The 24,437-nt window shown below is 41.1% G+C and overlaps 1 protein-coding gene across 2 annotated transcripts in view; it reads right to left on the reverse strand.

Moving 5' to 3' along the window:
* Positions 1 to 24,437, reverse strand: part of arfgef3 (ARFGEF family member 3) — a 58,236-nt gene that overhangs the window by 25,523 nt on the left and 8,276 nt on the right. For both annotated transcript variants that reach the window (XM_026224723.1, XM_026224722.1), the window contains exons 10-20: positions 23,248 to 23,575; positions 22,838 to 22,950; positions 20,071 to 21,047; positions 18,021 to 18,187; positions 17,761 to 17,926; positions 17,375 to 17,482; positions 13,439 to 13,654; positions 13,171 to 13,281; positions 12,524 to 12,674; positions 11,777 to 12,076; positions 8,478 to 8,611 (exon numbers count right to left, since the gene is read on the reverse strand). In XM_026224723.1, the coding sequence (XP_026080508.1) occupies positions 8,478 to 8,611; positions 11,777 to 12,076; positions 12,524 to 12,674; positions 13,171 to 13,281; positions 13,439 to 13,654; positions 17,375 to 17,482; positions 17,761 to 17,926; positions 18,021 to 18,187; positions 20,071 to 21,047; positions 22,838 to 22,950; positions 23,248 to 23,575 (2,771 nt within the window). The remainder of the gene's footprint in view (positions 1 to 8,477; positions 8,612 to 11,776; positions 12,077 to 12,523; positions 12,675 to 13,170; positions 13,282 to 13,438; positions 13,655 to 17,374; positions 17,483 to 17,760; positions 17,927 to 18,020; positions 18,188 to 20,070; positions 21,048 to 22,837; positions 22,951 to 23,247; positions 23,576 to 24,437) is intronic.

Genomic DNA, 24,437 nt, shown 5'->3' on the forward strand with positions numbered 1-24,437 from the left:
CATTGTGGGAAAGAAGATTTCTAAGTAAAACACCGAAAAATAACCTTTTTGGTTTCGACTTTTTCTTCAACCCTCATCCTGTTTAACTATCTGTTGAGGTGCAACATACTTGCATCAGGGACAGAATAGTGAAAAGACGGAGCTTCAATGCAATAGAAAGACGGAATCTCTTCATTCAAGCTACAGAGTCTGCTCTCAAGTGAATGATCTCCTCATATCTCATTTCTTCATCAAGTCTTGAACTTTGAGGTACTATCTATGCGTTTTATGTCATGGAGGGTGACAGGAAATCTGAGACTGAGAAGATGCTGAAAACTAGTTCTGTTGTTACACGTTCAACAAGCATCATCAAAAAGGTCTAGTAGGACATCGGCTAGCATGGCTGCTGCCAAAGTACGAGCTAGAGCTGAGGCAGAGCGTACACGTGCATATTATGTCAAGAAAGAAACTGAAATGAAAGTAGAAAAAGTTCGCATGGAAGGCAGTCTTACAGCACTAGAACATGAAAAGGAGGCTGCGGCTGCTATGGCCGAGGCAAGAATATTAGAGGAGGCTGTAGAGAGCATGGAGGAAGGCAGTTATCGTTCACATAGCCCGATTGCTCCTGCTGCAGACCCTGTGCAGCGCACGAGTGATTATGTGGAGCAGCACACAAATAACTCCATTGTTGTTCCTCCTGAGGAAACAAGTTTAGCCACTCCACCTGTTGATTTCATGAACCTTTATGGAAGTGAAAACAAGCAGTTAAAGGAAAGCTCTCATAGGAGTGTGCCACCTGATTTTGTTGAACAAGTCAACGATTCAATCTCAAAGCCTTACGCTAACAAGATTGAAAAGCCTCAGTCTGCCACGTACAGTCCAGTTAATTACTGGCCCCTTGCACAGACTTTCAATTCCGGCGTTCCTATGCAGTCACCTTCCCACGGAGAAGTTGAAATGAGTGATTTAGCAAGGTTTCTTGCCCGCCGTGAGATCATTAGTTCCGGGCTCACAATATTCGACGATCACCCAGAAAACTACTGGGCTTGGAAATCCTCTTTCTTAAATGCCACCAGTGGGCTCAAACTCTCTTCCAGTGAGCAGTTGGATTTACTGATTAAGTGGTTAGGCAGTCGGTCATCAGAATATGTGAGACGCATCAGGTCAGTGAATATAAGGTATCCTGACGCAGGGCTTAAAATGGCATGGGATCGGCTAGAAGAGATGTATGGATCCCCGGAAGTGGTTGAGAAAGCACTTTTTGACAAAATTGAGAAATTTCCAAAAATCAATAAACAAGATCCTCTGAAATTACAAGAGCTCGGAGATCTGCTACGTGAGGTTCAGTCTGCTAAAGCTGAAGGCTACTTGACAGGACTTTCTTATCTGGACACCTCCAGAGGAGTCAATCCGATCGTGGAGAAGCTGCCTTATCACCTGCAAGAAAAATGGATTTATCAGGGTTCTGAGTACAAAAGGAAGTACAACGTTACCTTCCCTTCATTCTCCTTTCTTACTGACTTTGTCTGTCAGGAAGCACGTACTCGAAACGATCCAAGCTTTAGCTATAGTGCAGTCTGTACAACCCAGATCAAAGCAGAACCGTTGGTTAAAAGACAATTGCAAAGAAGAATGGCTGTGTCTACACACAAGACGGGTGTAACATCGTCAACCGGATTTCTTCCCACAAGAAGTTCCGAAAATGAACCTATTGATGTTGAAAAGCAGTGTCCTATACATAAAAACAAACCCCATCCTCTGAGACGTTGCCGTGGGTTTAGAGCGAAGACTCTAGAAGAAAGGCAAACACTGCTTAGAGAAAATGGTGTGTGCTATAGGTGTTGTGCTTCGACGGTTCACTTGGCAAAGAACTGCAAGGCAGTAATCAAATGTAATGAATGTGAAAGCGACGCGTGTCTGCACTTCATCCTGGTCCTCCACCGTGGGCCAACAAAGACCCTTCATCAGATCATGGCGGGGAGGAGGATAAAAGCCCTTCTCCTACCGTAACTTCACAATGCACAGAGATTTGTGGAGACAGTCCTATACCCAAATCATGCTCTAAGATATGCTTGATAGGAGTATATCATGAGGATCATCCAGAAATTATGGTCAAGATGTATGCAGTGCTCGATGAGCAAAGTAATAGATCTCTAGCTAGACCTGAGTTTTTTGATCTATTCAAAGTAAAAGGAACAGAGCATCCATACACTCTTCAAGCTTGTGCTGGGTTAACAGAAACTTCAGGAAGAAGAGCCACTGGGTTTCAAGCTGTATCTATGGATGGAAAGACACACGTGTCACTTCCAACACTCATCGAGTGTAATTATATGCCTGACGACCATTCTGAGATCCCATCTCCCACCATTGCACGCCAGTTCCCTCACTTGATATCTATTGCTCAAGAAATACCAGAGATAGATCCATGTGCTAAGATACTGCTTCTCTTAGGGAGAGACATCATCCAAGTCCACAAAGTGAGGAAACAGCTCAATGGTTTGAACAATTCACCGTACGCCCAAAAACTTGACTTTGGCTGGGTGATAGTGGGAAATGTCTGCTTGGGGTCAGCGCATAAACCTAGCACAGTTGACGTGTTCCGCACAAACATACTTCTCAATGGACGCCCAAGCATATGTGAGCCATGTCCTAATCAGATACAGGTGAAAGAGAAGCTAAGCAGTAAAAATCATCCCATCTCTTTACATGGCTGTCGCTTTTACCCATCCACCTGCCCTGAGTACTTGCTGGGTAACACTATTTTCGAACGGACTCAAGACGATGAAAAGATAGCCCCTTCCATTGAAGATCGTGCATTCTTGAAACTGATGGACAAGGAAATGTTCATTGACAGCTCTAACAGCTGGGTGGCACCTCTTCCTTTGCGTATTCCACGGCAACAGCTACCCAACAATAGGGACCTGAGTAGGAAACGTCTCTTGTCACTTCAACAGACACTAAGGAAGAAGCCTCAAATGCAGGAACATTTCTTCACATTCATGCAAAGGATTTTCGATGCAGGTCATGCAGAATTAGCTCCACCTGTGATGAAAAATGAGGAAGTGTGGTACCTGCCTATATTTGGTGTCTATCACCCTCGCAAGCCAGGACAGATCAGAGTTGTTTTTGACTCTAGTGCTCAGTACAAAGGCCTTTCTTTGAATCAAGTGCTTCTCTCAGGACCTGACCTGAATAACTGATTGCTGGGTGTTTTGCTGCGTTTCCGTAAAGAAGCAGTTGCATTTACTGCTGACATTGAACAGATGTTCCATAGCTTTGTGGTGAGAGAAGATCACCGCAACTTTCTCCGCTTCTTGTGGTTTGAGGACAATGACCTCTCGAAAGATGTCACAGAGTATAGGATGAAGGTCCATGTCTTTGGGAATAGTCCCGCAGTAGCAATCTATGGACTTCATTGTGCAGCTCAACATGGAGAACTTGAGTTTGGGAAAGATGCAAGAGCCTTTGTGGAGCGTAATTTTTATGTGGATGATGGCCTGAAATCAGTGCCCACGGCTGTGGAAGCAGTTGGTCTGTTGAAAAGAACTTAGGAGATGCTAGCAAGTTCCAACCTGAGGCTTCATAAAATAGCATCTAACAGTCCTGATGTAATGAATGCCTTTCCTGTGGAGGACCATGTGAAATATCTCAAGGACCTCGATCTGGAAAAAGATACTCTACCTTTTCAGAGGAGCCTTGGTCTGAGCTGGAATCTTAAAACAGACACTTTCACTTTTCGTGTTGATGCAGAAGAGAAGCCTTTTACACGTAGAGGTGTCTTAGCAACTGTCAACAGCGTTTTTGACCCTCTTGGGTTGGCAGCACCTGTTACGTTACAAGGAAAGTTCCTTCTTCGTGACCTGACAGCAGACACGAAAGACTGGGATGCCCCTCTACCAACAGTCAGGGAAGCTGAATGGGAGGCTTGGAAAAACTCTTTGCAAGATCTAGCTCAATTTGAAATACCCAGAGTGTACTGAAAGGTTTCGCTATCTTCAGCTAAAAGGAAAGAAATTCACGTTTTCTCAGATGCTTCCACAAAGGCAATTGCAGCAGTAGCTTACCTGAGAGTGATGAATGACAATGGATCATGTACAGTAGGGTTTGTGATAGGCAAGGCTAAGCTTGCTCCACTGTCTGCTCACACTGTACCTTGATTAGAGCTTGGAGCAGCAGTCCTGGCAGTAGAAGTGGCAGAACTCATTCAAGGTGAGATGGATATTACTCCAGACGCTGTAGAATTCTATTCCGACAGTAAAGTAGTGTTGGGGTATATTCATAACCAAACCAGACGGTTTTACGTATACGTGAGTAATAGAGTCCAGCGGATTAGGAAATCTAAAAGGCCAGAACAGTGGCATTACATTTCCACAAGTCAAAACCTTGCTGATCATGCAACCCGTTCAGTGCCCGCCTCAGACTTGAAAGATTCTACATGGCTTTCTGGGCCTGCATTTCTTTCTCATCCTGATTCAGAGTGTCTTGAAGACAATCCATCATACAAACTAATTGACCCTGATTCAGATGTGGAAGTACACTCTAACCGTACAGGTCTGACACTCCATGACTTTCCTGTTAAACTTGGCTCACATCGCTTTGAGCGCTTTTCGACCTGGAAATGTCTCTTACAAGCTATATCCAACTTAATTCACATCATTCATTCATTAAGACTCGAAACTGAGTTAGCAAGTACCTGTAAAAAATGGCATCTTTGTGACAAAGCACTCCCAGAGGAACTTTCACAGGCAAAAGTTGTGATATTACAATGTATCCAACAGGAGAGCTACCGTGTTGAGTTTACTCGTCTTTCTGAAGGAAAGGAAATCCAAAAAAACAGTGGACTGAGAACTCTGAACCCCTTCATTGACCGAGATGGGCTTCTGAGAGTAGGTGGCAGACTCAAGCATGCTCCTATAGAACAAGGAGAAAAGCATCCTGTTATCATTCCTGGGAAAAGCCACATAGCCCTTCTCATCACTAGACACTTTCATGAACGGGTCAAACACCAAGGTCGCCTTTTTACAGAAGGTGCAATCAGAAATGCAGGATTCTGGATTGTCGGGGCGAGAAAACGCATTCATAGTGTGATCCATAAATGCATTATCTGTCAGAAACTCAGAGGAAGAATTGTTGAACAGAAAATGGCAGATCTTCCTCCTGATCGACTAGCTACTGATCCACCTTTCACTTATGTCGGCCTTGACGTCTTTGGGCCCTGGATGGTCGCCTCTCACCGTACTCGAGGTGGCTTGGCAAACAGCAAAAGATGGGTACTCATTTTTACCTGTTTGAGTATTTGTGCAGTGCACTTTGAGCTGATTGATTCTCTTGATGCATCTACCTTTATCAACGCCCTCCGGCGCATCTTTGCCATAAGGGGTCCAGCAAAACAAATCAGATCAGACTGTGGCACAAATTTCAAGGGTGCTTGTAAGGAGCTGGGAATGCTTGCAGATGAGCTTAGTTTTAGGAGCTACTTGAATGAGGAAGGATGTCGTTGGATCTTTAATCCCCCACATGCATCCCATATGGGAGGAGCTTGGGAGCGACTTATCGGAGTTGCACGTTGCATATTAGACTCCATGCTGCTTCAAAACAGTCACTCTCATCTCACTCATGAAATGCTGGCTACATTCTTGGCAGAAGTTTCTGCAATTATGAACTCAAGACCTCTCGCACCGATCTCAAGTGACCCAAATTCACCCGCCCTGTTGACTCCAGCCACTCTTTTGACTCAGAAAGTTGGTGTCTTGTCTCCTCCTCCAGGGGACTTTGAAAATGATTTTTGCCGCCAGAAATGGAAGCAAGTTCAACAACTTGCCAGCACCTTCTGGGAAAGGTGGCGACGTGAGTACCTAGTCAATCTTCAAAGTCGACGCAAATGGCACACGAACCAGCCTAACATCAGGGAAGGAGATATTGTACTTATGAAGGAGGCTCAAGTTAAGAGAAATGACTGGCCGATGGCTCTAGTCACTAAGGTCTTTCCAGGCGAAGATGAAAAGGTCAGGAAAATTGAAATCAATGTCACCAAGGATGGGAAGTGTAAAACTTATCTGAGACCTGTATCCCAAGTGATTCTTCTTCTGTCATCAGAAGAACAGAATGAATAATGTTCTACAGAACTGTTGCATTGTTAGTAGTGGTATTTCTAAAATACCAGACGGCGAGTGTTCTGACTATTTATGCAGTCATTTAATTTTGGTTTTATTTAATTGGTTAAGATGCATCATGTGACTTAGGTAAGAGGTCGTGGTGACCATTTTAGTTTTCACTTCTCCACAGCAGTGATGCAGCAGCAGATGTCTCTCTGATAAAAGATATATTCTTCTGTTATTTCATGCCAAAGAGGCCATCGTCTGTAAGTTTGTTTATTTAATATCATCCATGTTAAAAAAAAAAAAAAGAGTATTTCATAGGATTTAAGAAAACATTTGCTGTACATTTTCAAAGAAGACTATTGTTGTCTTTCTTACTATTTACTTTTATTCATACTTAATACTTAATGTACATTTTCTGTTTATATTGTAGTTTCACAAAAATGAACGTTGTGGGAAAGAAGATTTCTAAGTAAAACACCGAAAAAGAACCTTTTTGGTTTCGACTTTTTCTTCAACCCTCATCCTGTTTAACTATCTGTTGAGGTGCAACATACTAGTCACAATTAGTCTAGCACAGTACACATAGCTCTGTTTTATATATATATATATATATATATATATATATATATATATATATATATAATAGAAAAGAAAAGGTAAGTGCTAGTATTAGTTGGTAAAGCACTTTCAAAAAACACATCACACATCTTTTTGGCCAATGACCAAAAACTCAGCTGTTCTAATTGAGATTGGGAGGTCATTCCACCAGCTGGGAATAGTCCAGGAATAGGTCTGTGAGAGCAATTTTGAACCTCTTTGGGATGGCATCACAAGTCGCTGTTCGACGTCGTTCGGTGGCGACGTGAGTACCTAGTCAATCTTCAAAGTCGCCGCAAATGGCACACGAACCAGCCTAACATCAGGGAAGGAGATATTGTACTTATGAAGGAGGCTCAAGTTAAGAGAAATGACTGGCCGATGGCTCTAGTCACTAAGGTCTTTCCAGGCGAAGATGTTCACTTGCAGAACGCAAGCTTCTGAAGGGCGCATACGTTTGAACTAGTGAGTTTAGGTATATTGGTGTAGTGCCAGTGGTCGTCTTGTAGGCAAGCATCAGTACCTTGAATTTAATGCACGAAGCTACTGGTAGCCAGGTAACCTGATGAGGAGAGGAGTAACTTGAGCATTATTTGGACAACTCTCACTGCTGCATTCTGGATCAGTTGCAGAGGCTTGATAGAACATGCAGGAAGGCCCTCCAGGAGAGCATTACAATAGTCCAGTCTGGTGAGAACAAGAGCTTGGACAAGAAGTTGGGTGGCTTGCTCTGATAGGAAGGGTCTAATCTTCCTAATGTTGTATAAGGCAAACCTGCAGGACCGGGTCGTTGTAGCAATGTGGTCTGTGAAGCTGTGAAACTCCTAGGTTTCTGGCTGTCCTGGAAGACAGCCAGAAGTTATGGTTGACGAACCCAGCTGTATAAAGAAGTTGTGATGAAACAATGGGTTAGCAGGAACCACCAGCAATTCTGTCTTAAAAGGTTGAGCTGTAGGTGATGGATGAACAGCTAGAAATGTCTCTCAGACAGGCTGCAGTGCGAGCAGCTACCGTCGGATCATCTGGTTGGAATGTAAAGTAGAGTTGAGTGTCATCAGCATAGTATTAATAAGAAAAGTCATGCTTCTGAATAAAAGATCCTAATGACGTCATGTAGATGGAGAGGAGAAGTGGTCCAAGCACTGAGCCTTGAGGAACCCCAATAGCAAGAAGGGTGAACCTCACCCTTCCAAGACACCCTGAAGGATCTACCTGAGAGGTAGGACTTAAACCACAGGAGTGCGGCTCCAGAGATGGCCATCTTTCTGAGGGTGGACAGAAGAAACTACACTGTGTTTATATTTTTCTTTACAAATCCTTGGTTTGTACTACTAATTTGTGACCGGAATTTTGTTTTGTTCTCACTCCACATTCATCACTAATCATGCACACCAGCATCCTACTTCATGCACCCAAACAGCTTCCACGCATGATTGATAACGTGGATAAGTGAGAAAAATTATTTATTACGTTTGAAATATGGATATTTTTCTTTCAAATACTCATGGATTCGTATTATTCACACCCAGAGCGATGTGAGGCACGTTTATTGTGAATGCTCACTTTATTCGATGACTAGTGTACTGTTCAACTGCAACACCAGCTGACTGCAATGATAGAGCTTGGAATAGTCACAACAATTTTTAATATAACTCTGACTGTATACGTCTGAAAGAAGAAAGTCATATACACCTAAGATGCTTCGAGGCTGAATAAAACACGAACTGACTTTCATTTTTGGGTGAACTAACCCTTTAAGCTGTCACTTACAAGGTGGAAGTGTCAATAATCTTTGGGTACCTGGCATGGCTAAAGAGTAGTCTCCAGTTTCTGTAACCGAATCAAAGAGTTGAGACTGTGAAGCTTTTCTGAGCTGATGCAGGAAACCCACTAGAGCCACTAGGTTGAGTTTACTCACTGCATCCTCGAACAGCCTGCAGGACATACACATTAACTGTATATTAAAACATAAACAGACATGTGAGAACAATAGTAATGGACAAATGGGTACATACATAATGTGGCATATACACCAATGCACAATGAATACTTCTCTCAATAGTTTTCACATCTGTGTCAAACTTTGAATTTGAATATTACTTTAATGAGAAAGTTAAACTTGCTTGGTGTAAAACCATAGATGTTGATTTATGTTTTTGCTGAAATGTATTTCTTATTTATGATGTGTGTTTTTTTCACACTTGCCAGTGCAAATACATTCTCAACAAAATTTTGCTTGAGCAAAATAATACTTGTATACTTAATTATATTTTGTGATAGTTTTTCAAGAGTACAGTCATTTACTCCATGATGAAGAATTTGCGTTATTTGTGTCTCGCAAAGAGAAACAAACTGACTGCAAATACAAGTTATCAAACAGTCAGCAGTCATTAATACTGACATTAACACAGGAAAAATTTACAGGTCCTGGTCATATAATTAGAATATCATCAAAAAACGTTTATTTATTTCACTAATTCCATTCAAAAAGTGAAACTTATATATTATTCACTCATTACACACAGACTGATATATTTCAAATGTTTATTTCTTTTAATTTTAATGGTTAGAACTGACAACTAAGGAAAATCACAAATTCAGTATCTCAGATAATTAGAATATAACTTAAGACCAATATAAAGAAAGGATTTTTAGAAATCTTGGCCAACTAAAAAGTATGGAAATAAAAAGTATGAGCATGTACAGCACTCAATACTTAGTTGGGGCTTATTTTGCCTGAATTACTGCAGCAATTCAGCGTGGCATGGAGTCCATCAGTTTGTGGCACTGCTCAGGTGTTATGAGAGCCCAGATTGCTCTGATAGTTTTGTTGCTCAGCTCTTCTGCATTGTTGAGTCTGACATATTCCATGTTCCTCTTCACAGTACCCCATAGATTTTCTATGGGGTTGAGGTCAGGCGAGTTTGCTGGCCAATTAAGAACAGGGATACCATGGCCCTCAAACCAGGCACTGGTAGCTTTGGCATGGTGTGCAGGTGCCAAGTCCTCTTGGAAAATGAAATCTGCATCTCCATAAAGTTGGCCAGCAGCAGGAAGCATGAGGTGCTCTAAAACTTCCTGGTATACAGCTGTGTTGACCTTGGACCTCAGAAAACACAGTGGACCAACACCAGCAGATGACATGGCACCGCAAACCATCACTGACTGTGGAAACTTCAAACTGGACCTCAAGAAATGTGGATTGTGTGCCTCACCTGTCTCCCTACAGACTATGGGACCCTGATATCCAAAGGAAAAGCAAAATTTACTTTTATCAGAGAACATAACTGGACTACTCAGCAGCAGTCCAGTCCTTTTTGAAGCGAGACGCTTCTGATGCTGTCTGTTGTTCAAGAGTGGCTTGACTCAAGGAATGCGACAGCTGAAACCCATGTCTTGCATTCGTCTGTGTGTAGTGGTTCTTGAAGCACTGACTCCAGCTGCAGTCCACTCTTTCCATCTCCCCCACATTTTTTAATGGGTTTCATATCACAATCCTCCCCAGGGTGCAGTTAACCCTATTGCTTGTATACTTTTTTTCCCACCACATCTTTTCCTTCCCTTCACCTCTCTATTAATGTGCTTGGACACAGAGCTCTGTGAACAGCCAGCCTCTTTTACAATGACCTTTTGTGTCTTGCCCTCCTTGTGCAAGGTGTCAATGGTCATCTTTTGGACAACTGTCAAGTCAGCATTCTTCCCCATGATTGTGTAGCCTACAGAACTAGACTGAGAGACCATTTAAAGGCCTTTGCAGGTGCTTTGAGTTAATTAGCTGATTAGAGTGTGGCACCATCAATATTGAACCTTTTCACAATATTCTATTTGGGATTTTCCTTAGTTGTCAGTTATAATCATTAAAATTAAAATAAATAAACATTTGAAATATATCAGTCTGTTTGTAATGAATGAATATAATATACAAGTTTCACTTTTTGAATGGAATTAGTGAAATAAATAAACTTTTTGATGATATTCTAAATATAGGACCAGCACCTGTATAATGGATGCCTTGCAATGCAGGCAGGGTAAAATATAATGTGTATTCACAGATGCATGAATTGAACGAAGGTAAATACCATAATGATGAGTCTGATGCGACGTTCGCATTATTGGTAGATTTGGGGAATAAAACTCCTCTCAAAAAAGTCATTTGTGTATATTATGATGCACAGTAAAAATGTTTAATTTTTCTAAATAAAAGGAGAACAACAGTGTGCGGATCCTTTTAGGATAATTTTATTTTATATTATGACGCACAGGGACACGCTGTGAGATTCACAAATCGCAGTCTATTTTTTTACATTTAAAGTTGATGGAGAATATCTTGTGTTTTACCGTGGGTACGCAGCCATTCCGAGCTCAAGCACCCAGGGGGACCGGTGCCTATGCTAGAAACATCTGTCAGTAGCCGTTTTATTGTTCAGCACAGTGTGCCATCACTTACATAACAAAGATGAACTGTTCACCAAACAAGTGGTATCTCTATAGGGTATTCTCCTCTATGAGATACTGAACATCTACAGTATATTTCTTAATTCTTCTTTTAAAGGCTTTGTGCAATTTATTTACGGACTTCCCTGTGTAATTGCTAAAACATATAAAATGGTTTTTATCTCGCTGTGCCTCTAAAGTCCATGTTTTAATTTTAAGATACCCAAACTGGTCTGTTTCTTACTGAGAGCTTAGCCAATACAAAAACACATTACAAACACCTTAATTACAGGACTGACAGAAATCTCATTTCAAAAAGCCTAAATACGGTAGCATTTCAATAAGGGCTAAATGATAATACGATGTACACACCGATTTAAACTTCTACATTTTATTACTTTTTTTGTTTTAAGTTGCTATTCACTTGCCTTAACAGAGAGCACTGGATGGGCAACAAATGCCTACCAAATTATGGCCTTACAGGTCCCCCTAGTGGCCATTTTCAACATAACTCCAGTTAGAAATCAAAGGTTTGAAATATATTTATAGTTTTGTAAATGTAATGAATTACAATTAAATTCCTTATCAACATTATAATAAATCATTCCTTAAAAAATCTAAAAATATGGGCAGCAGCAAATAAATTAAATATCTTTGCGAGGTACCTGTCAGCTTGTGTGGAAAGCGTGCAGACGGCTTTGGCAGCACTGGTGCCCGTGAGCAGACTGCCTCCCCGAAGGTCGAACCCTTTACAGCGACTGCTTTCTCTCAAGAGTTCCTGGATGGAAAGCGGCTGGATGACTGGATGGCTGAGGCCCAGTTCCAGCTCTGGACTGGCCTCTCCGCTCAACTCCAGCTCCAGGTCCACTGCCACGGCCTGCTGCGCCTGAGTGATGGCGATGGGAGGCTGGGAGCCACCGTCACTGAAGTGCGTGTGTTCCAGTGAACTGACATACTCAATCACTCTGAGGAATATTAAAACAAACTCAGTGTGGGAATTTGATGGGAAATGTTAGTCTTGATAGGACTAAACAAATTGGTCTATTCTTTACTGAGATGTCAGCCTATACGACAACACAATAATATATCTTAAGAAGAGGACTAATAGCAATCACATTAAACTTCAAATGAATAAATTAAAAAATATATGTTCTGGAATTAAAGTCACGTAGTATTTTTATGATATGCCATTTAACCCGACCAACAGAAAAACACATCATTAATGAAAAAAATGTAATGCACTACTTGATTTGAATGAAAAATGTGTACATTTAGAGTCAAAATTTCAACAATCTTAACATTTGTGATTAATGAGTAACTATGTTTACCATAATTAACCATAATTACTTTAGTAAAGATTTGAAGCTAAGATCAAATCATGGTTCCCTAAAAATGAACGGTGAGTGTTCTACCTAAAGACATGAGGCCAGCAATCATGGTTATGGCTGCCCATTTCCAGCCCCACATTGAGTATAGCATCCATGCAGAGCACATGGGCCGTGTGCAACCTCACGCCCTGACAGCGGCCCATCTGTTCCAGTTTCTGTTCTACACGCTGCTTAACTACAACACAGACATGCAAGTTCACGTCAGGTGATTAAATATAAGTACAGCAGAATATGAACGGATGACCTAAGGATAGCAACTGGTTAACTCCCCTATTCATCTAATCAATAACAAATGCAAATAGTTGATCACCAAGAAACCATATCAAAATATGCCATTCACTAGCAATATGTTGGGCCTAAGATATTCTCATTATAACACTAAAGATGTTATGAAAGCTTGTAAGGAAGTAATACAAAATTTGTGTGTTTCTTTCCTATAAATGATTTTGTTTGCCTTTATGTACTCTGTGCATCAGCAGCTCTAGGTATGAATGATGGCATTTGTTCTGCTGCCAATGTATGCCAATATTTACAGTACTGTATGTAACTCATATCTGTAAGAGTACAGTAATGGACCCAGTACCATATGATATTGGTGCATCCCTACACAGTGAATGAATACTGTGATGCAATGTGAAACATGTCACACAATGTGAAATGTGTATGAATACCTTGAGAAATGGCATCTCCAGTCTCCCCCAATTCCTTCTCCTCCTTCTCCTCCTTCACACATGATGCTGCTGCCATCTGGGCAAGTGCTGAGGCACAGTTTGCCGCCACACCTAACACAGACAATTAAGGCCCAGAAGACATACCTTTCCATTAGTGTCCCATCTTCAATTCTGATGGACCGTAAGCAAAAGACTACTGTGTGAGGTAACAGAATAAGTGAGCTCAAATGAAAATGAACAGGCTGAAATGAATGAGATGCGTTGTTACCCAGAGCACAGCTGAGTGCCGCAGCCTTGCGTAGACCATCCAAGCTGAGGCAGATGGTGTCCCTCTCCCTTTGAGTCTGCTCTTTAACTCCCTCTGCTCCAAGAATAAAGGCGAGACCCCTAGAGCTTCCCGCCATGCGCCCTGTGAGTGGCGTGGACAGCGTGTCGATCAGGTTTTTCCAGCAGCCGGTCAGGATATAGCGGGCAAATACCACACCTGTCAGGAATGAGGCCATGATGAGACAGTGACAGCTCGACCCTGTGTTGTCAAAGCTTGTGATTTGACACAAGTTCCCCAAAAATTCAGATTCTCACGAACGTTTCAAGACATCTTCTCATTATGGTCTGAAAACAACAACGTGCTAGATAGAAATCAATCAAGCTACAAATACAGCTTGACTATGTTGAGACTAGAGCTGTAGTCAAGTCCGGCTTTGTCGAGTCCAAGTCAAGTCCAGGACTAGTCGAGACCGAGTCAAGACCGAGTCCAAAGAGGTTCGAGTCCAAGACAAGTCCAAGTCCAAAAGTTTCGAGTCCAAGTCCAAGAGCGAGTCCAAATGAAAGTAAAAAGGGTCCTCTTCAAGACCACATACTTAACTACTGATAATGTTTGTGATGCGAGACAAAGCATATCTCCTATTCTAAGAAAATCATTTTACATTATTATTTGTAATGATCAAAAAGCATGTGCAAAGTAACAACTCTGTAGGACAGGGGTCTCCAAACTACATCCTGGATGGCCAATGTCCTGAAAAGTTTAGCTCCAACTGGCCTTAAAACACCTGGAAGATTAGTGTGTCTAGTAAGAGCTTGATTAGGTTCAAGTGTGTATAATTAGGGTTAAAGCTAACAGGGGCGTTAAACAAGATCCTGGGCCCTATGCATAGGCAGTCCTGATGGGCCCCCATGGCCCCCACCCATGAAAATATCCAGGTAATATATTTCAGATTCATATTTTTCAAGGGCCCTCTCTTCCCTTTTCAAGGGCCTTGCTAATGAGTGGTTTTACCCCCAGTCCGACCCTGGGAGCTAAACTTGGATAAACAAACAAAGTTTGGAACTGTAAGGTCAAATAATTTTTATGTACTTTATTTTTTGTTGATATTATATCTGTGGTCAAAAATGTATATGACTATGCCTAATTGGCACAGTGCACAGACACACACAAAGCTCGGGATATGACAAATGCGCGCAGCAAGGCTAGAATGGATACGTTTGGCTCTACTGGACATGCGCACATAAATACAGCGACATTTTTGTCATACTGTACTAGGGCTTGCATAGACTAGTCGAGCTCTGTCGGAAACAATCGACTACTCCAGCATGCATTAACCATAATGCATACAAAGTGTTTGCAAGTACGACGTGAATTTTAGAATTACAATATTGCGTGGAGCTGTTACTATATGACCTTATCTATGTTGCATGTAAAAATAAAATATGTAATGTAATAATTAGGGTTGTACATTAATACGAATACCTTATTCGGAATGGCACGGATAATGGCTTAAAAAACGAATAACGCTCAAGGAATAATTCTGCCTGAATACTCGGCTAAAGCTGACAGAGTCTGGTGTTTGCTAGATAACAGGTGAGCCAGGGCATCAGCGCCAGAAGTGAATGAATGTAAACTTTATGAGTGAAAAGAGAGCAAATCAAACACCGCATTGTTGATGCCTCTCTGTTTATCTCTCAGAAATCAGAGCGTTGCAAGAGTAATTTTACCTATAATAATACATCATAGCTACACGTTATATTATTTGTATATATTTAAAAGGCAAATATTGAAAGCTTAGGCTACCATGATACGAATGAATGGAATAAGCATAGCGCGCTCACCAATCAAACAGCCGCGCTGCGCGTCTCAGTCTCTCAAAAACCAAATCAGTTCTCTCTCAAGAGTAGGCTAATAATCAGCTTCGATACGGATACATTGTCTACTTGTCCTACATGTTTGCATATTTACCTTTTGCTGGTTTGCGCGGAACACACACATCTGTTTAGTGAAGTTCATTAACATTAAGACTCGCTCAAAGTGTTCTGCGTAATGAGAATGTGTGCATTGAATGGATTCAGTCGTGTTCAAATGATCACTAAACGTTTGTCATGACATCTCTCTGCTTGCATGATAAATATTATTTTAGAAATTAATAATTATTTCAGTTTAACACGACATACTTGTTCAGTGATAACTACGAAAAAATATATAAAAAGTCATAACAGTCTTATCAAGTAACTGTACGATGTTGTATCCGAATGCAGATAGGAAAAAATTTGTGATTGTTACAGATACAAAAAGATAAAATTTACATATGTAATTGTTGCATAAGGCTATACATTAATACGCGTTTATTGATAAAAAAAAAGGCTATCTAGGTGTAGACGTAAATAAAACAATCTAACAGGTAGAAAATTAAATTAGAAACATCTAAACTTTTCAGGTCGCAGTAAGTGCACCACTGGTCATGCACATCCTTTCCCGGAACAATACTGAAAGCTAAGGCAAGATGGAGAAACAGATGATCATAGTTGTACAAGGATAGCCATTTTTTAAATGAATCTATTATCAGAGCTGGAATTCCATTTATTCTTTGCTGAAACTTCTGCATCATCATGGAGAGCGGGTCATGGTTGCCCAGCAACAGCAGACGCCACTGGAGCGCAAGCGCAGGCTACAGAGTGCTTTGGAAATAAGGAGAGTGGCGCGCCTAGCGTTTTCCACACGTTTTCAGTTGCGACATCATGCAAATGTGGTTTTGTTTTGAAGGAGAAATTTTTTTATTTTATTTTTTTGCTGGACTCGGTCGAGACCAACTAGAAGACTTGGCGAGTCCAATGGCCAAGTCCGAGACAAGTCCGAGTGCAAATGCAACGAGTCCGAGACAAGTCCGAGACGACAGAAAAATGTCTCGAGTCCAAGACCGGACTCGAGTACTACAGCCCTAGTTGAGACTATGTTGCTATCCATCATAGAGGATTATGCATACTTATTCTACTAGATTTATTAAATGTCACTGTGGCGAGTGGGGCGGGGCCGAGAGGCGTGGGAACGAGGAGTGAGGCCAGGTGTAGTGATTGGAGATGAGCTACACCTGCGCCCCACCGCTGGTATCGAGTCCCACGTAGGAGATGGAAGGATATAAAACTGGAGTGACGACCGTGAAGGACGAGAGAGGACCAGGCCTGGGACATTATTTTATGTTTTGGCTTTTAATTGCGCTGTTTTGTATTTATTTTGAATATTAAAATTATGTTTTTGATTGTGCGCCGGTTCCCGCCTCCTTCTTCCCGATGATTACGAAGTTCATATCGTTACAGTCACATCATCTAAACACCAGAGTACCTCAGGGTTCGGTGCTTGGCCCCCTTTTCTTTTTGTAATATAGAACATCACTAGGCAAATGGATTTCCCTACTACTACTGCCCTGACAATATGCAGCTCTTCTTGATATTCCAGAAAAAGGATCCCACAATGTCTGCATGTTTTTCAGCTTGCCTGGTCTCTGTATATATGAAAGAATACCACCTCCAACTCAACTTCCAACTTCTTGTCTTCTTGTCGGCCACTTCAGTAATTAATGCAACTGCTCATTTAGGCTGATTACAGTTTTTGTGACATATCAGGACACAACTTTGTATAATGACATGGGTATTACAAGGAGAGGGTGACTTATGAGGACATAACCCATGTCCCCATTTTTCAAAACGCTTATAAATCATACAGAATGAGTTTTTTTTTTTTTGAGAAAGTAAAAATGCACAAAGTTACCTGTGAGGGTTAGGGTCAGGGGTAGGGGTAGGGTTGGTGAAGGGCGATAGAATATACAGTTTCTACATTATAAAAACCATTACGCCTATGGGATGTCCCCACTTTTCACAAAAACAAACGTGTGTGTGTGTGTGTGTGTGTGTACAAACAGAGTTTCTTGCACTTTACCTGCAACCAAGTTGTCACTGCCGTTCTTGTCGCAGGTGAAGGGAGACTGTGTCGAGGCCTTTCTTACCAGCTGACCACCGATAGCACTGCTGCCCAGTCCATCAATATCTGATCATGCAAAGGACAGTAAAAGAACAAATACATATTTCTAATTTGTAAATGCCACTATGGCAATTTTTAAGCCTTTGATTCACCAGTATACCAAATACACGAAAATGAATTTGCTTTAGAAATCAAATATTTTATATGTTTGTGCATTTTGAGTATATTTTGGGGGAATATTTAAGCACTTAGCAAACAGTCATAAATGAGTGATATGTAAGCTTTACTCCTTAACCCAACAGATTAATACCATGAATTGCTCATCTGACACAAAGGAGTATTACCGGTGAGCATGGTGATGAGAGGTAAGGACTGATCCTCCGCTGAGCCCCAGTATCCCGCCTCTCCCAGCAGGTTTCTCTCTAACACCTGGTTGTAGAGCTCCTCGATCCAGGCCTGAGACAGAACCACCAGAACACCACTGCTCTGGATCTGACGCACAAACTCTTTCTGCACACACAGACACGGCTCATTCAGCATCACCATCAGATTCTGTGGCTGGTAAAATAGTGGTAAAAATGATAGTAAAGTACTGCAGGAATACCAAAGACACCAGGGCACATGTGGGTTTCCTGTGGTAATAGTCACAGCAGCACAGTTTGAGGTTGAGCAGTAGAGCATAATAGGAAACCAAGTACAATCCATCTGCATTCATCAGAGCCTGACAACTCAGGTTTTCACTGCCCTCAAAACCTGGAGAATGAACCCCACCTACAAGACCATACAATGACAACACATTACCTTCAACTGCACACATGAAAACATCTTAACAATACACTTAAAGTGTCTCTAATTTTGGAAAGTCTGCTCTTCTGCCGGTTGACAACAATATCAGTATTCAGTGCATGTGAACAACTTAGTATCTTAACTTGTTTAATATTCAGTATATGAATGTGAAACATGAGTAGTTCCAAATTGATATCTTTCATTTATCTTCGAACAAAATAAAGCTGTGTAGTAAATGTTGTAAAAAGCTCACTGATTATGGAACATCTATGAAGGAGGCTCTACAAGAAGACAATAGCGTCATTATTTAGCTCAATTCAAGTTCAAGAGAAATGATTGCTTGATATGATGATTTAGTTTAGGTTTTTATTCACATTTAAACATTGAAGAGCGCACATATGCATTGAGTAAATCAAATATGGTAATGGAAACTCAAAGGCGCATGTTTGACACATGATGAGAAACCTCACTGATTCTCGCAAATGCATTGATCAATGTATTTGTGAAAAAAAAGGCTTTTAGATGAAATCCATTCGTCATAAAAAGTGAACGGCTCTTCAAAAGAATAAACCAGTTGATTTTCTTTTTGAAGTTAAACTTGTAAAATGAACTTTCCATGGAGGGACAGAAATCTCTCATGTTTCATTACAAATATCTTCATCTGTGTTTTTTAAGATCATCAAAAGCCTGATGGGTTGGGAACAACATGAGGGTGAGTAAATTATGAATTTTTTTTAGTCTTGGGGAGAATTAAGGGGGAATTCACTAAACAGTTGGTCCACTTTAGCATTCATAAACTAGCCTGGTTGACAAAAGTAACTGATATTTGGCCATTTTGAGTTTAGTGATAACCTATCGATAACCTGTGTTTAGTTATTTTTCTGTTTTTACAGTGAGGATCGTTAAAAAAAAGTTTCAACAAATGTGTGCATGTCTCATTTCCTGTAAATAAATTCCTTTATAGCCTACTGTATAACAGGGTGTCCAAACCCACTCTTGGAGTGACAATGTTTTGTAGAGATTAGCTCCAACACACCTTCCTAAAAGTGTCTAGTCTAGCCTGAAGGTCTTGACTAGCTGGACCAGGTATGTTTAACTGGGACTAGAGCTAAACTCTGCAGACGGAGCTGGGTAGTAACTGATTACGAGTAATCTGGATTACTAATCAGATTCCAAGTACTTAAATTACATATTACTTGTTTATGGATTACATGATTACATATTTACACAACAGCAATAATTCATTCATATTTTATTGATTCTACCTTCATCTTTTAAATTTTCCTTTCTAAAATAGCCTGCCGCTTTATACACTCAGAAAGTCTTCTTGTTTTTTGGACATTGACACAGAGATCTGTCTTCAGTCAGGGGGCTACACAGCACTCCACCACTGGATTTACAAAAATCATGTCAGGTTTAAGAAGTGTTTAAACACTGCATCAGCTATTGATGAACATTAATGTTTATTTGAATTATGACTGTTTGAAACGGTTTTGATTATTGTTTGGTCACATTTTACATTAGGGCTTCAGTGGTTCATTTATTTAACATAAACTGCCAATTAAAAATACTTCTATACATTCATTAATCTTAAGGTGATTCCAATATTTAATAGCACATTGTTAAAAATTAAAGTTTCAACTGTGTTGAGGTAACATGAACCATGATTTTTGTTTTACAAAGATTAATAACTTCTGAAGCAAATGTGCAGCTCATTGTGAATGTTACTGCATTTAATGTATTTTTTTTTACTAAATTTATCGTGATAATACCGTGATTAAAGCATTAGCAATTAATCACAACATCAAAATTTGATACCGGTGTATCCCTAAAGCAGACTGTCATCTGTAACACTCCTGTCCTGTTACCTGCTTGCAGTCCCGAACAGAAGGTGGATGAGAAGCTCTGCAGGGACACGTCTACATCCGTGGTGCTGTGCAGTCCCAGCAGCCGTGGCAGCAGCGCAGCTAGAGACGTCACAAAGAGCCGGGCGCTCTGTTGGTCTGCTTCCTGGTTCTTCAGCAGTTTTAGGGACAGAGCAGCCGTCCGTAGAGTACGGTGTCCGGGACAGTCCCGTGGCGTTTGCTCCTCGTCAGCGAGAGAGCAGTTATCAGAGCCCATGTCGGACACGTCAGAGCGTCCCGAGTCTTTTTCTGCGGCCATAGAGTACTGGTCGCATGAATCGAACTCTGTTCGTGACAGCTCCTGCTCGTCTGCACTGAAGTTGCTCTCGCTGTAGCGTGAGCCGTGCGAGCGTGTCCGAGACTCCACAGACAGAAAGTTGGTGATGTCAGGGTAGGCCAGGCCATGGCTGCGCTGCACTACATCAGGAGGGGCGGTACTGGACGGGGCTTCTGGGACACCGCTGGCCTGAACACATTCTGGTATATCTGGACGAGCTCTGGCTGCGGCTCCACAGGTAGGAGGTGAAGGTAGTCGCTGTTCCCCCCCGCAGTCCTCTGGAGTGGTCTGGCCCATTTCCCCTTCCAGAGTGGTCTGACCCAGGTCCCCCTCCAGTGTGGTCTGGCCTGTGTCTGTGGTGACGCTGATGCTGATGTCAGGGCTGCGTTCAGTGATGCTCTCCCAGGCAGCATTCTCAGAAGAAAGCACACGCCGCTGCCAGCGGAAATCAGCTTCATTGACTTCCACAGACTCTCGCATAGACTCCACCCCTTCCTTCAGCTCATCCAATCGCCGCAGCAACATGCGGGACTGGTCTTGCTGTAGGCCACGCCCATGGCTGAGCTCATCTAATGCACCCAATAGGGCACAAGCACAGGAGACAGAAGAGTAGCAGGCCTCAATCCCGCCCTTCATGCACGCTTCTGTTATACCATCCATTACCCTGAGAAAAAAGGAAAGATGCTGACATTTACTGGAAAAACTTGCTTATTAAGAAACGGCGCCCAAAGACATCCTTTTGAGGCTAATTCACACTGTAACGGTCATAGGCCAATAAACATTTGTCTGGATTTTTCAGAAAGGTGCGTTTAAGTAAAAATGATTACTTCCAAACCTCATTCCGAGCCTTTCTCTAAAACGACCTGTTTTAAGGGTAGGGCTTGTCAGTAATTGTAACTGTTATGAATGGTTAACGTCATTGCACAGGAAACAATATCAATGCCCCCCTCGCTGTTGAATGTGTGTTTTGACAAAAAAAATAAAAAAAATAATAAATACAAAGCATTATGAAATCATACGGTTTGTGATGCAGTTGCAGTCAGATGTAGTACTGCTTCATGTAGTAAGTTTTTTTTTTTTTTTTTGTGAAATCTCCATGTCTATGCCTCATTTACAAAACAAAATGCTTTGAACAATCCTCAGACAGGATCCGGGATGCCATTTAAAAGATCAACTATCCACTTGTTACTTACACTGGGATTCCTCTGACATCTGTACAAAGATGCTAACGAACTGTTTAAACTAAACAGAACGTGTCAAGAGGAAACGTCCTTTCATCTCAGATCCTAACAAGACATTTTTTGGCTTACGCCAGTGAGTCTCGTGAAGACCAAAATTAGTTGAAGTGCCCCCATTATGGATTTTTGAAAACTACCTTTTGTGCAGGGTGTAACACAGCTCTTTAAAGTGAATGAAAACATCCTGCAAAGTTTTAAATCTGAAAGTGCACAGTGTATAAAAGTAATTGTCTCTCGAAAGAAAGAGTCGACTGTGAATCATTGAAACAAGACATTTTTTTTAATGAATCCCAAGCAGTTTCATGATGACGTTAACATGAAACATTAGCATAATGCCCGCCCACTTGTTAGCCTTTTCACATCGGTCTGAATGAAAGTGGAGGGGTTTGGAACAATTAATCATAGGAGCGAATCGTTTTGGATTCGTTGAGCAAGTAAGGTAAAAATAAATGTATATTATAAGACAATGAAAGTGTTTTTTGATCTTGCATTCATGTCAACCTGTTGTTGAGACTCACAAAACCAAAATATGAACCGTTCATAACCTGTAATAGAGGCACTTTAACAGGAACAAAGGAGGCAAACTTTCCTTACTTTAAGGAAACCCAGACTCCTCTTGGCTTATATCGAAATTCGACATTCTTCTTAGTGACTGTGGTTTTGTTTTGATCTTTGCCCTGCACTTCCACGTACGTCACTTCTGAGCTGCTTCTGAGCTGACCTGCTTCGGTGTACAACTGTGAGTGTAAGCTACATTAAAGTGATATTTAGATATTCTTCTTACAAAAAACACATTGATTCACTTTAGAAGATTTTTATTTAACTTCTTTTGGACTGATGCACTGCAACACCCGCTGAGTGCAATGAAACAGCTTGAAAGATCAAAGACAATTTTTAAAATAACTCCAACAGGAATCGTCTGAATGAAGAAAGTTATATACACCTAGCATGACTTGAGGGTGAGTAATTTATGGGCTAATTCTCATTTTTGGGTGAACTTGCCCTTTAAAGCTATGAAACTTGCAGGATGTTTTAATGGTACAAAGACCTCTTATATGCCGAAAGATCAAGGAAAATTTTTTGACCTCTTTAGGCTTTTGTCCTTCTGGAGTGACATACTGTAGTGATTTGTCTGTGTTAGTCATTATCTGTTTGCACAGTGTGAAATAGCCTTTAAATGTCTGAATGTCACTGAATAAGAAATGAAATATCTTACAGTTTGAGAAGATCAAGATGTGACTTCCTTTTTGAGAAAGACCGCTTTCTTGTTTCAGGCTCAATGACACATGGGCCGGCCAGGTCGAACAAGCGCTGCGGACTTCCTAGAATCTGCAGCGGGGCGAAGGGAATAACTGCATGTTTATTAGTACAGGAACACCGGAGTACTTAAGGGGGTGGTAAAGTTTTTATTTTCTCATGTGGCATAAAATAAGAATTTACTGAAGTGCAGCAGCACATGAAATTGAGTATGCATAGACAGAAGCATTTTGAAATAATGCATATGCATAGAGTATATTTCACCACATAATACTAATAAAAAAAGTCTCAAGAGTTTAACTATTTAGATCATTGTCATGGATGTTACACTTAATGGTGTGTATACTACAGTAAGTGTGAAGAGATCACCTCTTTCATGATCTTGATTGCCTCCACTCTGTGCTGGGGCGGAGGGTAGAGCAGAACACGGTGGTACAGGGACTGCAAAACTGGCTTCATGGACTCGACACAGCCCACCAGACGGACTAACTCTGCTGCCACATAACAGATGGTGCGAACGACTGGCCCAATCATGACAGGAGCACTTGATGAGCAGCCAGAACCCCGGCCTTGATCCAAGACCGCTGACCCCGGTGCTGCGTCTGAGTCCTGGGATTGCCCACCATGGGCAGAGGTGATGGTTTTATCACTCGCTGGGTTTCCCATAATCACCACCAGAGCTGGACACAACTGCTTCCTGTGTGTAGACAGTACACCACACTGATGTAAGACCAGAGTAACAGAGATTGAGACTATGTGCTTTAAAGAAATAGATGTATTTATTGTACAATGGTAATACTTCTTTTTTGGAAATACTTAAATATCAAGGGAAAGTATGGTGGAGGATAATTTAAGTTCATAAAGTTTTAGCTAATGAACAATGTTTACATATATACTGTATATTTGCATGTAATTGTTGTTTATGGTTTATGATCAATTTGCATACACATTAAAGCTGCAGTAGGTAACTTTTGTAAATATATATATTTTTACATATTTATTAAACCTGTCATTATGTCCTGACAGTAGAATATGAGACAGATAATCTGTGAAAAAATCGCGCTCCTCTGGCTCCTCCCAGTGTCCTATTGCCATTTGCAGAAACTCCATCGCTCCCGTTAAAAAATAACCAATCAGAGCTGCGGTCCGTAACTTTGTTTGTGTTCAAAATGTAGAAAAATGTATATAATAAGCGAGTACACCATGAATCCATTTTCCAAACCGTGTTTTTAGCTTGTCCTGAATCACTAGGGTGCACCTATTATAAGTGTTTATATTCAGACTATTTTAGATTGCTTCGGGGGTACCACGGCAGAGTAACCCAGTACCTTTGTGATTCTTCAAAGACATAAACAGAGAGAAGTAGTTCCGGCTACGATGTTCTTCAGCAAGACACAAGCAGTTCTGTTTATTAACCGCTAGAGCGTCAAAAGTTCCCTACCGCAGCTTTAAAGGGTTAGTTCACCCCAAATAAAAATTCTGTCATTAATTATTCACCCTGATGTTGTTCCATAAGGACATCGTTAAAATAGTCCATGGGACATTGAGAGTACCACGAC

Source organism: Carassius auratus, chromosome 38 (genome assembly GCF_003368295.1).
Source record: "Carassius auratus strain Wakin chromosome 38, ASM336829v1, whole genome shotgun sequence".
Classification (NCBI taxonomy): Eukaryota; Metazoa; Chordata; class Actinopteri; order Cypriniformes; family Cyprinidae; genus Carassius; species Carassius auratus.